This window comes from Notolepis coatsorum, assembly GCF_963971535.1.
Source record: "Notolepis coatsorum genome assembly, chromosome: 2".
NCBI classification, from domain to species: domain Eukaryota; kingdom Metazoa; phylum Chordata; class Actinopteri; order Aulopiformes; family Paralepididae; genus Notolepis; species Notolepis coatsorum.
This window is the reverse complement of record NC_140166.1, coordinates 19,305,431-19,319,669: the sequence shown is the minus strand read 5'-3', so window position 1 is coordinate 19,319,669 and position 14,239 is coordinate 19,305,431. Positions and strand designations below refer to the sequence as shown.

Here is a 14,239-nt window from a genome sequence, read left to right as displayed (position 1 = left end):
ATACCGATATGCCTACTTTGTTTACTTGTTATTGCACTATTGGTTGGACTCTTATATTATTACTTGTATTTGCACATCGTTGCGGGCGAGACCCCCCGCATTTCACTGTATACCTGTATGCCGTGACAAATAAAACTCTTGTATCTTGGGTGCGATTGCCTCGTTGGTTGTATCAGGGACCGTTGTCCGGACTCCACGAAACGCCCTGCCCGCACCGTTGGCGGGTTCAGAGTTGGCTACGCACAGCGGGAGGGACCGGGCCGCCTATCTACAGTTCCTTGCGGACCAGCGCCAAATGGCGGCGGGTGTGCTCTGGGAGTATCATCACATATGGCTTCAGCAGTGCCATATGTCGAAGTGGATGGAGAGAACGTTGAGGCGGGGGCTTGTCTTGCAGTTCGCACAACCCCACCCTCCGTTTTCAGGTTTGGTGCAGACCCTGTTGTCGGGGTAGGCAGCAGTGACAGCTCTGGCCGACAAGATCCAATCTCTGTTGGCGAAGCAAGCCATAGTCGTGGTCCCAGGGGAGGACGCGATGTCGGGCGTCTACTCCCGTTATTTTCTGGTGCCCAAAAAAACGAGAGGTGTCAGACCTATACTGGATCTGTCCGCATTCAATCGTCTGATTGTGGCGAGACGGTTCAGAATGTTGACCGTCAAACACCTGTTAAACGCTGTCAGGGTGGGGGACTGGTTCACCTCCGTAGACCTGAAGGATGCGTATTTTCACATCCCGATTTTCCCTCACAGGAAATACCTACGGTTCCTGTTTCAGGGCGTGGCGTACGAATACCAGAGGTTGCCGTTCGGCTACTCTCTGGCCCCCCGCACATTCACCAAGTGTGTAGAGACCGCGCTGGAGCCTCTACGTCGTCAGGGGATACGAATTATTTTCTATCTCGACGACATTCTGCTCCTCAGCCAGTCGGAGGAGGTCGCCAGGTCTCATACCAGGCTGGTGGTGGAATTCCTCACCAAGCTGGGTTTTGCTGTGAACTGGAAGAAGAGTACACCTCTTCCTAGTCAACAGGTGCAGTACTTGGGCTTGGTTCTAAGCTCAAGGCCCATGAGGGCAACCCTCTTGGAGCAGCGGCGAGTGTCTACCCTCGACGCGCTCAGGGGTCTCCGTCCTGGCGGGACGGTTACAGCGCTGTATGTGATGCGCCTGCTCGGTATGATGGCATCTGCTCACTCTGTGGTCCCTCTTGGCCTCCTCTTCATGAGGAGGATACAGAGGTGGTTTTCCAGTATGAAAATAGACTCGGTGAGAGACAAGTGGAAACGGTTGAAGGTTCCCTTGTCGATACGGGGGGATCTCGCCTACTGGAGGAGGCCTGGTACCCTCACCAGCGGGGTCCCCATGGCCGGCAGGCGGTCACACGTCACGGTCTTCACCGACGCCTCTCTCACGGGATGGGGGGGGACGTGTCTGACCAACGCAGTGGGGGGCAGCTGGACGGTCCATGCTGCCCGGTCTGCCATGCACATCAATGTGTTGGAATTGAAGGCGGTCCTCCTGGTCCTCAAGCGGCTCGGCCACTTGGTGGTGGGCGAGCATGTCTTGGTCAGGACGGACAGCATGACAGCAGCGGCATATATCAACAGACAGGGTGGAGTACGCTCCATCCGTCTGCACTGGGCGGCGTTCGAGCTCTGGCTGTGGGCATCTCGCAATCTGCGCAGCCTGAGGGCGCTCCACATCCCTGGCACGGAGAATGTGGGCGCAGATGTGATGTCGCGGGGCGGTCCTCGTCACGACAAGTGGGGACTACGTCCAGACATAGTCAGACAGGTCTGGGACCGCTTCGGGGAAGCCTCGGTGGATCTGTTTGCGAGCAGACAGTCCCACCAGTGCCCCTTGTGGTTCTCGGTCAGTCGGGCGGACGATCCTCCCTTGGGGGTGGATGCCTTCTCGATGTATCCATGGCCGCCCGGGCTTCTGTACGCTTTTCCCCCCATACTTCTGATAGGTCAGTTGTTGGAGCGGGTACGTTGGGAGCGCAGGACCTTGATCCTGATTGCGCCGGACCGGGGCGCAGCTGTGTGGGTCCCGGTCCTGATCTAGCTCTTGGTAGCCCCGCCGTGGCCTGTTCCTTGGTCATCGCGGGCCCTCTCTCAAGCGCACGGGTCTCTGTGGCAGTTCCCTGTGCTGGGCCAGCCGCTGATGGTTTGGCTGGTGAGAGGGTGAGTCTGGAGAGGATGGACCCTTCTGTGGTCGACACCATCCGGAACGCGCATGCTCCCTCCACTATCGCGGTTTACGCGGGTAGGTGGCGTATTTTCCAAGAGTGGTGTAAGGTGGGGGGCTGGGACCTGGTGTCCTGCCCCCTGGACGCTGTCCTTACCTTCCTTCAGTCTATTTTTGATAAACTGTTGGCTTCGACGGTGAGGGTATATGCTGCGGCTATATCCTCTTGTCATGAGGGGTTAGAGGGCGTTACGTTGTGAAGCGGTTCCTGCTTGGCGCTCGGCGCCTTAAGCCAGTGAAACGTTCTCTGTCTCCGAGTTGGGACCTTCAACTGGTCCTCGGCCGGTTGTCCGAGGCCCCGTTTGAGCCTCTTGAGCGGGCGTCTTTGGAACAGCTGTCTTTCAAGACTGCTTTCCTGCTGGCCATCACCTCCCCTAAACGCGTGGGTGAGCTCTGTGCTCTCTCGGTGCGGCCTGAGTGCTTGTCTATTCGTGTCAATAGCGGTGCGACTCTGAGGCCTAATCCAGTCTTCGTGCCAAAAATTATCCGGAGCTCTTTTCGCTCCAGGGATATTGTGGTTCAGGCGTTTCATCCGCCTCCTCACACTGATGAGTTAGAGGCGAGCCTTCACCTGTCGTGTCCAGTCCGGGCTTTGGGGGTTTACCTCAGCCGGACTCAGGACCTCAGGGCTACCGAACAGCTCTTTGTTTGTTACGGTGGCTCTTGCGCTGGTAAGGCACTGTCGAAACAGCGCCTGTCACATTGGTTGTGCGAGGCCATTGCCCTTTGCTACACGTTGGCTGGGCTGGCCCCCCCTGGGTCATCTGTGCTGCGGCCTCCTGGTCCTCCCCGGGTCCCTTCGTTAGGTTTTACCTCATGGACATGACTGGGGGTTCTGTCTCCCAGGCGGTTCTGAGGTCTGGAACCTCCCCTGCGTCCCGCCTTTCGGTGGGTTAGCAGGGATGTGTGGGTGTGTGCCACGAGGTGATGTGTCACACATGGTCCGCCTGTGCTGTGCGTTTTAGGGGTTCTAGTTCCCTCTTTTTCGCACTTGGGTGGAGTTGACTGCCGCACCCTCTTCACTAGGAAGGGCGGGTGACGGGACTCCCCTCCCCCCTGGTGGTAGGGCTTGCGGGTCCTCAGGGGGTACATTTGTCGGGCCTCGCGTCTGCTCTGCCCCATATCTCGATATGGCGAAGAGCGAGACGCGATTGCCAGTACGAGTATATAACGATAGGTTATGTATATAACCTAGTTATATGAGTACTGGCTGAGCGTCTCGCTCTTAGCGCGCCCTGAGGTCCCTTGAAGGGTTTTCTTCCTGATGGAAAACTTTTCCCGAGGAAGGGCGAGTATGATCACGCCTGGTGACTTATCACTGGGTCACTGGGGCGGGGCCTGGTCAAGTGCAAGGGTGCTTTGTTTTCGTTCATGTAGTACAGTAGGTACAGGAGATGAGGTATATCTCGATATGACTTCAGAGCTTCATCAATACCGTGTAAACACTAAGTTATGACTTCAGAGCTCAGAGCTGTTTGTATCCTTCTCTCTGTTGATTCTGGTTCTTGTGCCATCTTAGTCTTGCTCCATCTCAGCGCAGCATTCATTACTATCGACCATGGAATTCTTTTAAGACACCTAGAAAATTAGGTTGGTTTGCAGGGCTCAGTGTTAAAATGGTTTACCTCCTACCTGAAAGAAAGAACCTTTCCTGTTAAAGTAGGAAGCTGTTTTTCACCCCCTGCCTCCATTAAATGCGACGTTCCCCAAGGCTCTATTTTGTGGCCTCTTTTATTTTCACTCTACATGCTTCCCCTGTGTTCCATCTTAGATAATTATAAAATGTTATATCATTGTTATGCAGATGACACACAAATGTATCTGCCAATTACACCCGACAACACTTGCTCATTGAAGAACCTTTTTAACTGTCTCCTTTTCTTGGTCCTCTGTCTACAAATGTTCATAACACTGTTACAAATCTTTGTGTTTTTCTGGACACATGTTTGAATTTTAATATACAAGTCAGTAGTTGTTCTGAAAAGTAGTTTGTATCAGCTTAGAACCATAGCCGAGTCAAAGCTTGAAACAGTTATCCATGCTTTTATTACCTCTTGGCTGGATTACTGTAATTCCTTGTACTTGGGTCTGACCCATTCCACTCTGTCTCGCCTGAAAATGGTTCAGAATGCAGCTGCTAGACTTTAACTGGAACCAAGAAATGGCAGCACATTACTCAGATTCTGGCTCACTTGCACTTGCTGCCTGTGAAAGGTAGAATTTTCTTATTATTTTTTTTGAACAAATGTTTTTTTCTTTTTTTTTTTGATTTTTTTTTTGCGTTTTATCGCTTTATTGCTACTGGGCAGTCCAGTAGAGAGAGACAGAGGAGGAATGGGAGACAGAGTGGGGGGAAGACATTCGGCAAATAACGACGGGTTCGGGAGTCGAACCCGGGTCGGCCGTGTCGCGGCTGAGCGCGCTATGTGGTTCGCCACTGGGGCGCCCTATTTTCCCTTTTTTAACATAAAACTAGACAAACAATACAGTAACAGTAAAAATCAATGATAAATCACAGGACAATGACATAAATAATAATAACAATAATGACAGTCCAGTAATTAAATAAAAATAAATGTAGATTAAAAGACATAAAAATAATAAATACAATACAATACATGTGCTCTTGCTCGCTCTTCCTCGCTCTTTCCTTCCCCTTCCCTCCCCCTCCACCCCCCCCTCAGGACCCCCACTTGGACTATACATCCACTATTCCATTTAACATCAGAAATTACAAGTTCATATGCTTCCCTTTATCTTCTCCACCACAGCTAACCAGATTGCTATGCTGGCTTCATTAACACCTAAAATTCGTGCAGTAGATATCTCTAGATAAATCACATCGAGATAGGTAAGAACCCATACCTTCCGGCACATTTTATCCGGTTGAATCCAGCGTGAAGCTATCAACTTTTTGGCAGCCGTAAGACCGGACAAAATTTGTCTCTTTACATGTACAGAGGTTGATAACTGAGAAACATCATTCAACAACAATACAGAAGGCAGTGTAGGTATGGTCAGAGATAAAGATTCTGATAATTGAGTGGTTACTTTTTCCCAGAATATCTTAACAGGAGGGCATTCCCATACATATGCATAAATGTACCAAGAGCACCGTTTAAACACAAGGAGCATCGAGGGTCTTGTCTGAGCCCCATTAGGTGCAAACGTCTAGGAGTCAGGTAAGTCCTATGAACAAAATTAAGATGAATCTGTTGGTGATCCGGGTTGCGTGATGATAGCCGAACGTTTGCCCAGACTGCATCCCAATCAAAATCTACTTCCAAGTTTGGGATATCCTTCCTCCAAACCGAGTCTAGGGGAAGGACATCATATGAGGACGTAAGTAAGTGACGATAAAAGTCAGAGACGAAGCCTCTCGATGTCTCCTTTTCATAAAAGAATTTGTGAAATCTGTGGTGCTCAAGTGGAATATTTAATGGGACTAGAATAGAATTTACTTATTATTATTTGTTTTTAAAACCCTCCATGGATTAGCATCACAAGTCACAACAGTATGATATTAACAGTGATGAGGGTAAGGTAAGAGGAGGGGGTGGATCTTAGACTGTGACAACGTTGACTAATGGCCACATTATAACATGTATCATATCAGCCTTTAACTGTCTGCAGGCTGAGGAAGAGGAGGAGGAGGAAGGGAGCTGGTCGGGGAGCTACCAGCCTGTAGATGTGGCGGCGCAGCAGGACTTCAGACTCCCAGACACCTCCTCACTCTGCACCTCCTCACTCTGTACCTCCTCACTCTGCACCGAGGAGGAGGAGGAGGAGGAGGAGGAGGAGGAAGAGGAGAGCAGATCCTCTCTGTGGACACATGAGGAGGAGACTAGGTTTGTTGTTTATGATGATGATAATAATAATAATCATAATAATAATAATAAAAAAAAATAATGATGATAATAATGATGATAATAATAATAATAATGTTATTATTATTAACTCAATCAGCGCCAGATGGAGCTGTGTACCGTGTGGTAAGACGGCCACCGCTTTAAAGTATAGGAATACATGGCGGTGTTTGCAGGGCTCAAACTATATTATATATCATAGCTATGGATATAATACTATTGCCCATTTGACATCGAGTATCTATCGTTCAATTTGTGAAAAAGAAATAATTTTTTCATCCATATATTCCCGTTTTATACCGTGGTGAATATGACTATAGTTTTAGAGTAATCCTGTCTAATCCCAGAAAACTACGCTATGCAGCAATACGTGCATTTCACTCAAAACCGTGCCGCTTCTCGCCTGTATCAACAATCATCTGAAATCAACGCTATATTATCGGTATTATGTTTCATCATGAATGCATGAAAGGGTGGGGCGGGGGGGGGTCGTTTTTCTATGCTTTGATTGTCACCAACGGAATACGTTACACACACACATTACACACATACGCTCGGATCGCAGTGAAGGGATTCTTGGATCAATGCAAGATTGATACCATATAGCCCTTACCTTGACTAGGATGTACTCCAAAAAGAATATTCCAATTATCTGATCGCCATTCCAAGTATTGATGTCGATAGTGTTGCCAACATAATCCACCAAAGAACATGAACCGGGAGTGCTTGATTCTCCTCAATCCATACGTTATAAACGCTTGTCCTGCCCGCGTGAACACTTAAGGTAACTAACTTGCGTTCAGCGTTTCGTTCAGCGTGTCTCTGATTGGCCACGACGCCCACATGACCGCGCGGCAGAGGCGCTCTCCTTCGTCAATACGCTCGTTCAGAACGCTCTCCAGAAAAACACAAAGCCGCCATCTTTAATGTGTCACATAGGTCGCATAGGTAATATTAATAGGTTGCCGCGGCATCATGCATTCGTAATCCCCCCTACATAATAACCATGCAGGTTAATCAAGCAACGCTCGCACAATACCTAGCTTAATAATAAGTAGGCAATTGGCACATAATAACCACACAGGTTAATGAAGCAACGCTCGCACAATACCTAGCTTAATAATAAGTAGGCAATTGGCACAAGTGTAAATTATACATTCGTCACTCAGTTTTAACATCGACGGTTAGCTCAACTCGTTTGTCAGCTTGCTGTGGAGCCAGTTGGTGACAAGTTCGAATCACTTCAATTTTTTTTTCATTTTTATTTACGTTTAATAAATTTATCATCTCTCTATATAAACGTAACTAGCTATTCATATCAATCGAAATAACGTTCATCTCCGATATTTAAACATGGTACCCAAAATGAATGGAAGCGAATGAGGAGCCTGACACCTGGGAGGAATGGGGGTGTTGCAGCGTTGGGGATGTTTAAAAAATATAATTTAATATATAATATAATATAATAATTTGTGCAGCCTCCACTGATGTACAGTGATTCAAACCCCCCCAATGTGCAGTTTCTGACAGCTGTGCTGTGTTGTCACGCGAAATAACATTATGAATAAAAACGCGAAATAACATTATATAACGTTGCGTTATATAACGTTACAATGTACAGTTTCTAGCAGCCTCCACTGATGTACAGTGATTCAAACCCCCTCAATGTGCAGTTTCTGACAGCTGTGCTGTGTTGTCACGCGAAATAACGTTATGAATAAAAACGCGAAATAACATTATATAATGTTGCGTTATATAACGTTACAATGTACAGTTTCTGACAGCTGGGCTGTGTTGTCACGCAAAATAACGTTATGAGTGAATCTGGTAGTTGTTTTGATAAATATGTTGTGTATTCGCACGATTTGAACATAACATTACATTTTCTTTCCGCGAGTGCCGCTCTGCCGCGCGCTGCAACGCGTAACACAGAGCGGCAGGCGGGGATAAGGGGGAGTGCTAGCGCGCGGTCATGTGGGCGTCGTGGCCAATCAGAGAAACGCTGAAAGCAAGTTAGTTACCTTAAGTGTTCACGCGTCCTGCCCGACAAGGAAAACCCTGCCCGGGCACTTTAGATCGACGCACAGCTGAAGACAGAGTTTCAAATGATGGGCAATACCGGCCGCAAGGCAGCAGGCGGCGGTATTGGACGTTTGCGATCTCAGACTCATTCCCAATGATAACACAGGCTCCCTCGATGGATTATGAATGGGAATATCGAATAAAATAAATAACGATAGAAAACCCGACTTTTCTCGGGTTTGGCGCTCAAGCGTCTGCGACTTTATTCGTGAGTGGCGTCCAATGAGTTAATACTAATAATACACTTTATTTATAGAGCACTTTCCAAAACACAGCTACACAACACAGTTACACAACACAGCTACACAACACAGGTTCATAACACATGTTCACAACACAGCTTCACAACACAGCTACACAACACAGCTGCACAACACAGCTTCACAACACAGCTACAATAATAATAATGACAATAATAATAATAAGCTAAACAACACAGCTACACAACAGTTATACAACACAGCTTCAAAACACAGCTACAATAATAATGATAATAAGCTAAACAACACAGCTTCACAAAACAGCTACAATGATTATGACAATAATAATAATCATAATAATGATAATAATAAGCTAAACAACACAGCTACACAAGACAGTTACACAACACAGCTACACAACACAGCTACACAACACAGCTTCAAAACACAGCTACAATAATAATAATAATAATAATAATAATAATAATAATAATAATAATAATAATAATAATAATAATAATAATAATAATAATAATAATGACAATAATAAGCTAAACAACACAGCTACACAACACAGCTACACAACACAACTTCAAAACACAACGTAAAAGTCCCCTTCCACCTCAGGTTCTCCGGCCAGGCTGTCCGGGACAGGAGAGGATCAGAGAGAGGATCAGAGAGAGTAGCAGAGAGAGGAGCAGAGAGAGGAGCAGAGAACTATGAGGGAGATGATGAAACCTCCATGGCAGAAGCAGTCACCTCCCACAAGAGCAGGAGCAGCAGGAGCACCCAGCTACAACAGGTACACACACACACACACACACACACACACACACACACACACACACACACACACACACATCAAAAGCCACGCACACACACACACACAACAGGTACACACGCACACATCAAAAGCCACGCACACACACACACAACAGGTACACACACACATCAAAAGCCACGCACACACACATACAACAGGTACACACACACATCAAAAGCCACACACACACAACAGGTACACACACATCTAAAGCCACACACACACACATGCAACAGGTACACGCACACACATCAAAAGCCATGCGCACACACACACACAGGTACACAGACACAACACACACATCAAAAGCCATGTGAGAATAGTGATAAAAAATATGATGGAACCGGTAGGATCTGAAATGATTCATACAGTATGAACAGATAGGATCTGAAATGGTTCATACAATTCATATGAAGTATATGTATTAACAGGGCTGTATGCTAACCTTTTTTTGCACATAGCACTGGTGCTACAGAGGTTGATAGTTTTGTAGCACAGCCCAAAAAATACAATCTTTTTTAATTGAGAAACTGTGTAAATCACTAGTAGAACAAAAACAACAACAGTTTTTTTTTATTTTCCTTTGGATTTAAGTTTAACAAAAAGAAAACAATACAAAATTCTGTTTTTAACTAACTTTAATAACAGTACATCTGCCGTACAACAGTGCCAGTGCAGTTCAATGAATTGTTTTATTCAGTTCAGTTCAATGCAGTTCAACTGCCAGTGCATTGCAATAACTAAATAATTATTAAATAATACAAAATAATAATTTAAAATAAATTAAAAAAAACTTTTTTTAAATAATTTCTTTCAAAGAGATGTCCTTTTTTAGAGGTTCATGCTTCTCCCCATCTCTGGCTGACATCACCATTGTGATACATGATGGTTAGGCGCTTTGTGTTTTCCTCAGTGAGGGATTCTCTTTTGTCGGTCAGCAGCGTTTTGTACTTGCTGAAGCTTCTCTCTGTATAATTATTTTTTAAGTTTATGTATGGGACACAAATAGCTTCCTATTCTATCATTATATTTCTACACACAGTGAGACCATTATGAACAGGTACATGGTCCTACAGGTATCACAAGCTAGGCGGGAGTTTTCTGAGTTGTGTATCAGAGTGACAGGGCGTATCGAGGCAGATTGAAAAGTGATGTTGACCATGAACGAGGCACGGATAAACCATCTCTTCATGAAGATTACAAGAAGTTGACTTTCGGGCGATCAGGTGGCGTAGCGGAGATTGCGTTCGTCAGCAACACCGGAGACGCTGGATTCGCCTGTTCGAATCCAGCTCACAGCTCCGGCGTTGTCACCAGCTTGGCTGGCCGTTCACACTAATACAATTGGCTGTATTAGAGGGTGGGAAAGCTGGCGGGGTGGGTCTGGGTCGTTGTAAACAGCGACTCCTACAGTTCGGTCGGGGCGCCTGCTCAGCGCGGATAGGATCTAAGGGGGGTAGTGTGATCCTTCCACACGTTACACCGTCTCAGTGAGAGTCCGCGCTGCCAGGTGAAAAGAAGCGGTTGATTGGCTAGACCTGTGTCGGACGAAGCACGTGATAGCCTCCACTCTCCCAGACCGACTGTGGGGGGTAAGTGCGCAGCGACCAGGAAGCCTAAATATTAAAGGCAACCAACTTGTGTCTAGCCACGCCCAACTTGCGTATAGCCACGCCCCCGCGGCGACTCGGCAGCAGCAGAGCGGAGCTCCGTCGCGGCAGCATTATGTAGCAGTAATCCCCCCTTTTCTACCATCGACAACTAGCTCAACTGGCAGCGCTGCCTTGCTGTGGATCCTGCGGTCCGTTGGTGACAAGTTCGATTCCCTTAAATTTTTATTTATTTTTTTTTTTTACGTGCATTCTTTCGCCGGTTAAGTTTAGGCATGTTAACTTTAAGCATTGTTTCGGAGTTGGTTAAGGTTAGGCATTGTTTCGGAGTTGGTTAAGGTTAGAAGGGTTAAGTTTAGGCGCTGTTAAGGAGCTGGTTAAGGTTAGAGTTTGTCTTAGAGAATGGCAATATTCTTTCGGAGTTGGTTATGGTTAAGGTTAAGGTTAGGCATTGTTTCGGAGTTGGTTAAGGTTAAGGTTAGGCATTGTTTCGGAGTTGGTTAAGGTTAGAAGGGTTAAGTTTAGGCGCTGTTAAGGAGCTGGTTAAGGTTAGAGTTTGTCTTAGAGAATGGCAATAGACAGACAGCCTATTTCCGCGCTGCAGCTCTCTCGCGCTGCCGCGGTCACATGGGCGTAGTGGCCAATCAGAGAAACGCTAAACACAAGTTGGTTGCCGAAAATATTCACGCGACCAGGAAGGGGATTGGGAATTGGCATAACGACTAACATTGGGATGGGAGAAAATCGGAGGAAAAAGGAGGGGGAAAAAGATCAAAAAAAGAAAAAAACAAGAAGTTGACTCAGCAAACTCTGAAAAGAAGAAACGGACATCAAAACGGACGGCTTTACCGAAGTGGGTGTTCACCTTGTTATTTTAACGTGAGTTTTAAGTGACAGGGTTTTTGGAAAAGGACATCGACTGAGAGCGAAAGAGGCTTCGTCAGTGCTGAGTTTCAAGAAGACGAATTACATTGCTGACGAAAGAAGCAGACGTATATTCTGTGAGCGTTTTGATGAAGTTTTAATAAGCTAAAGTTAGTAGCTACCACCGGAACATGCGGTCAGTATGTGTAGTGTTTCACGTCAAGTGTAGCTTTGCGCCTTGATTGACACGGACGGTAAATCTCTGAGTGCGTTACTGCGGTCGTGTTCGTTGACGTTCGTATCGTATAGAGCAGTGGTTTTCAACTGGTGGGTCGCAGGGCCATTTTGAGTGGGTCGCGGATGTATGTGTAAAATAATTATTTTATTTTTATTTTTTAACATTTTTTCACTACCTATCTTTGTGAAAGTGGCTTCTCAACTCTGGTCCAGCTGAAGACAAAGCAGAGGAACAGATTGGACATTGAGCACGACCTCAGAGTTGCTTTGTCTACCATCACCCCAGACTTTGAGACTCTTGTCAGGAGCAAACAACATCCCCAGTTATCCCATTAGTTCCCTGTGATGTTAAGCTAAGAAGTCTGCTAAGAAGCATATATTATTTATTATTATTATTTTATTTCATTGTGTTTTTAGCCCTAGTTGCACTTTTGTTGCAACCCCAGTTATCCCATTAGTTCCCCCAAACTTACTGTAGGTCTATTATGTTAAGCTAAGAAGTCTGCTAAGAAGCATATATTATTATTTATTATTATTTTATTTCATTGGGTTTTTAGCCCTAGTTGCACTTTTGTTGCACTTTTTTGTGTTTATTTCATGTTTTTAACAGTGCATGAAATATCGTGTATTACTGCAAAAAAAATTGAAATAAATCATAGTGGTTCAAATATTTGGGTCGCGACTTAATGACTAAGGAAAATGTTGGGTCCCGAGGCTAGACCAGTTGAGAACCACTGGTATAGAGTACAGAAGACGAAAGACAATCACAGCAAAGACTGAATTGGATTGAAGAAGAAGTTGTTGCCTGTTGTCCGGACAGACGCAGGAGTTAATAAAGAAGAAAAGCTGCCGTGCCAATAACACACAGTCACACACACAAACAGACTGGAACACGCACACACTAACAGACTGGAACACACGCACACACATACAGACTGGAACACACACACTCAGTGATTGAAGCAGTTGGCGCAGTTAGACCTCAATAGGAGAAGAAATGTTTCCCTGCCATCCGAAGACATCTCCCAGTGACTCACCACATCTCGTTCTAAGTTTACAAGAATGGTAATTGTATCAAACCCTTTGTCAGTTGTAAGAGTGTTGTGTTAACCCTTGAAGTGTGACTGATATCACATTTTATATTCAAAGTGAATATTCCCATTGCATAGTTATAAGAGCTTCTTTCAGAATGTATGGAATTGTGATAAATGAACTGCCATATTGTGTGATATATTGGAATATATATGCATATTGTGAATTCATGTTGAGTAGAAGTAACTGAGTACCAACTATATTGAGCTAGGGATGCACGATATTGATTTTTTGACACCGATACCGATAACTTTATGCTCCTCAAGCCGATACCGATACCGATAACCGATATTTATTGTATTATAATATTTTTTTTAACTATATATATATATATATATATATATATATATATATATATTTTTTTTTTATCATTTATTTTTTTAGTATTTATAAGCTCCGACGTCATCGGTACTGCTATCGGTACTCGAGAAATTATGGAGTTTTTTTTTGAGGAATCTAAACGTCGCAAACTAATCTTGTTGGCCGTTGTCTATTATCTCTCCTGCCTCTGTCTCTGCCTGCGAGCGGGCTCCCTCCCACACACACACACTCACTCACACACACACACACACACACGGGTGCTGCGCTGCCGACTCAGTACAGACAGCTCTGCTCTCATAATGGCGGAGAGAACGAAATGTTCAAAAGTCTGGGTCTATTTTACTAAAGTCGATGCTGACAACGCTTGTGCACAAGTGCAACAAGACATTTGCCAGTAATGTATAAGCGCTGGTACTTGTCAATGTGGCTGGCGGGGAGATAACGTTAGCTCCGAGTAGAGTAATGGCTGACAATCCGGAGGTAAATAAACGAACGAGAGCTTCTGATTGGTGGTAAGAAGAAGAGGTGGGTGCAAGCCGTGGGACGTAATTGGCAGATCGACTGTCTGTCTCCGAATGTAACGTGACTACGTCACAGCCAAGAAAGGGAGCGCTCGATTTGTGAAAAACTCCCTGTTCCTAAACCACACGCTATCAGTTTTACCACAGTACTGGCAAAACGGGAGGAGGCTATAATAAAAACAAGCGCCCTTCATCCAAATCCACCCACACCGGATTTCTTTTAACCAAAAAATTTATTATATGTTATCGGAGCTATCAATAACGTTATCGAGTTTATCGGGATGACGTCATAATTGCTGATATCGGCCCGATAATTATCGGCCCGATAATTATCGTGCATCCCTATATTGAGCATTCAAAGGAATGTTATACTGT

The 14,239-nt window shown here is 45.5% G+C and overlaps 1 protein-coding gene across 1 annotated transcript in view; it reads left to right on the top strand.

The window, feature by feature from the left end:
• The window catches only part of entr1 (endosome associated trafficking regulator 1), a 112,175-nt gene that overhangs the window by 77,564 nt on the left and 20,372 nt on the right, over positions 1-14,239 (top strand). The window contains exons 4-5 of the mRNA XM_084338056.1: positions 5,882-6,096; positions 9,024-9,198. Coding sequence (XP_084194182.1) covers positions 5,882-6,096; positions 9,024-9,198 — 390 coding nt within the window. The remainder of the gene's footprint in view (positions 1-5,881; positions 6,097-9,023; positions 9,199-14,239) is intronic.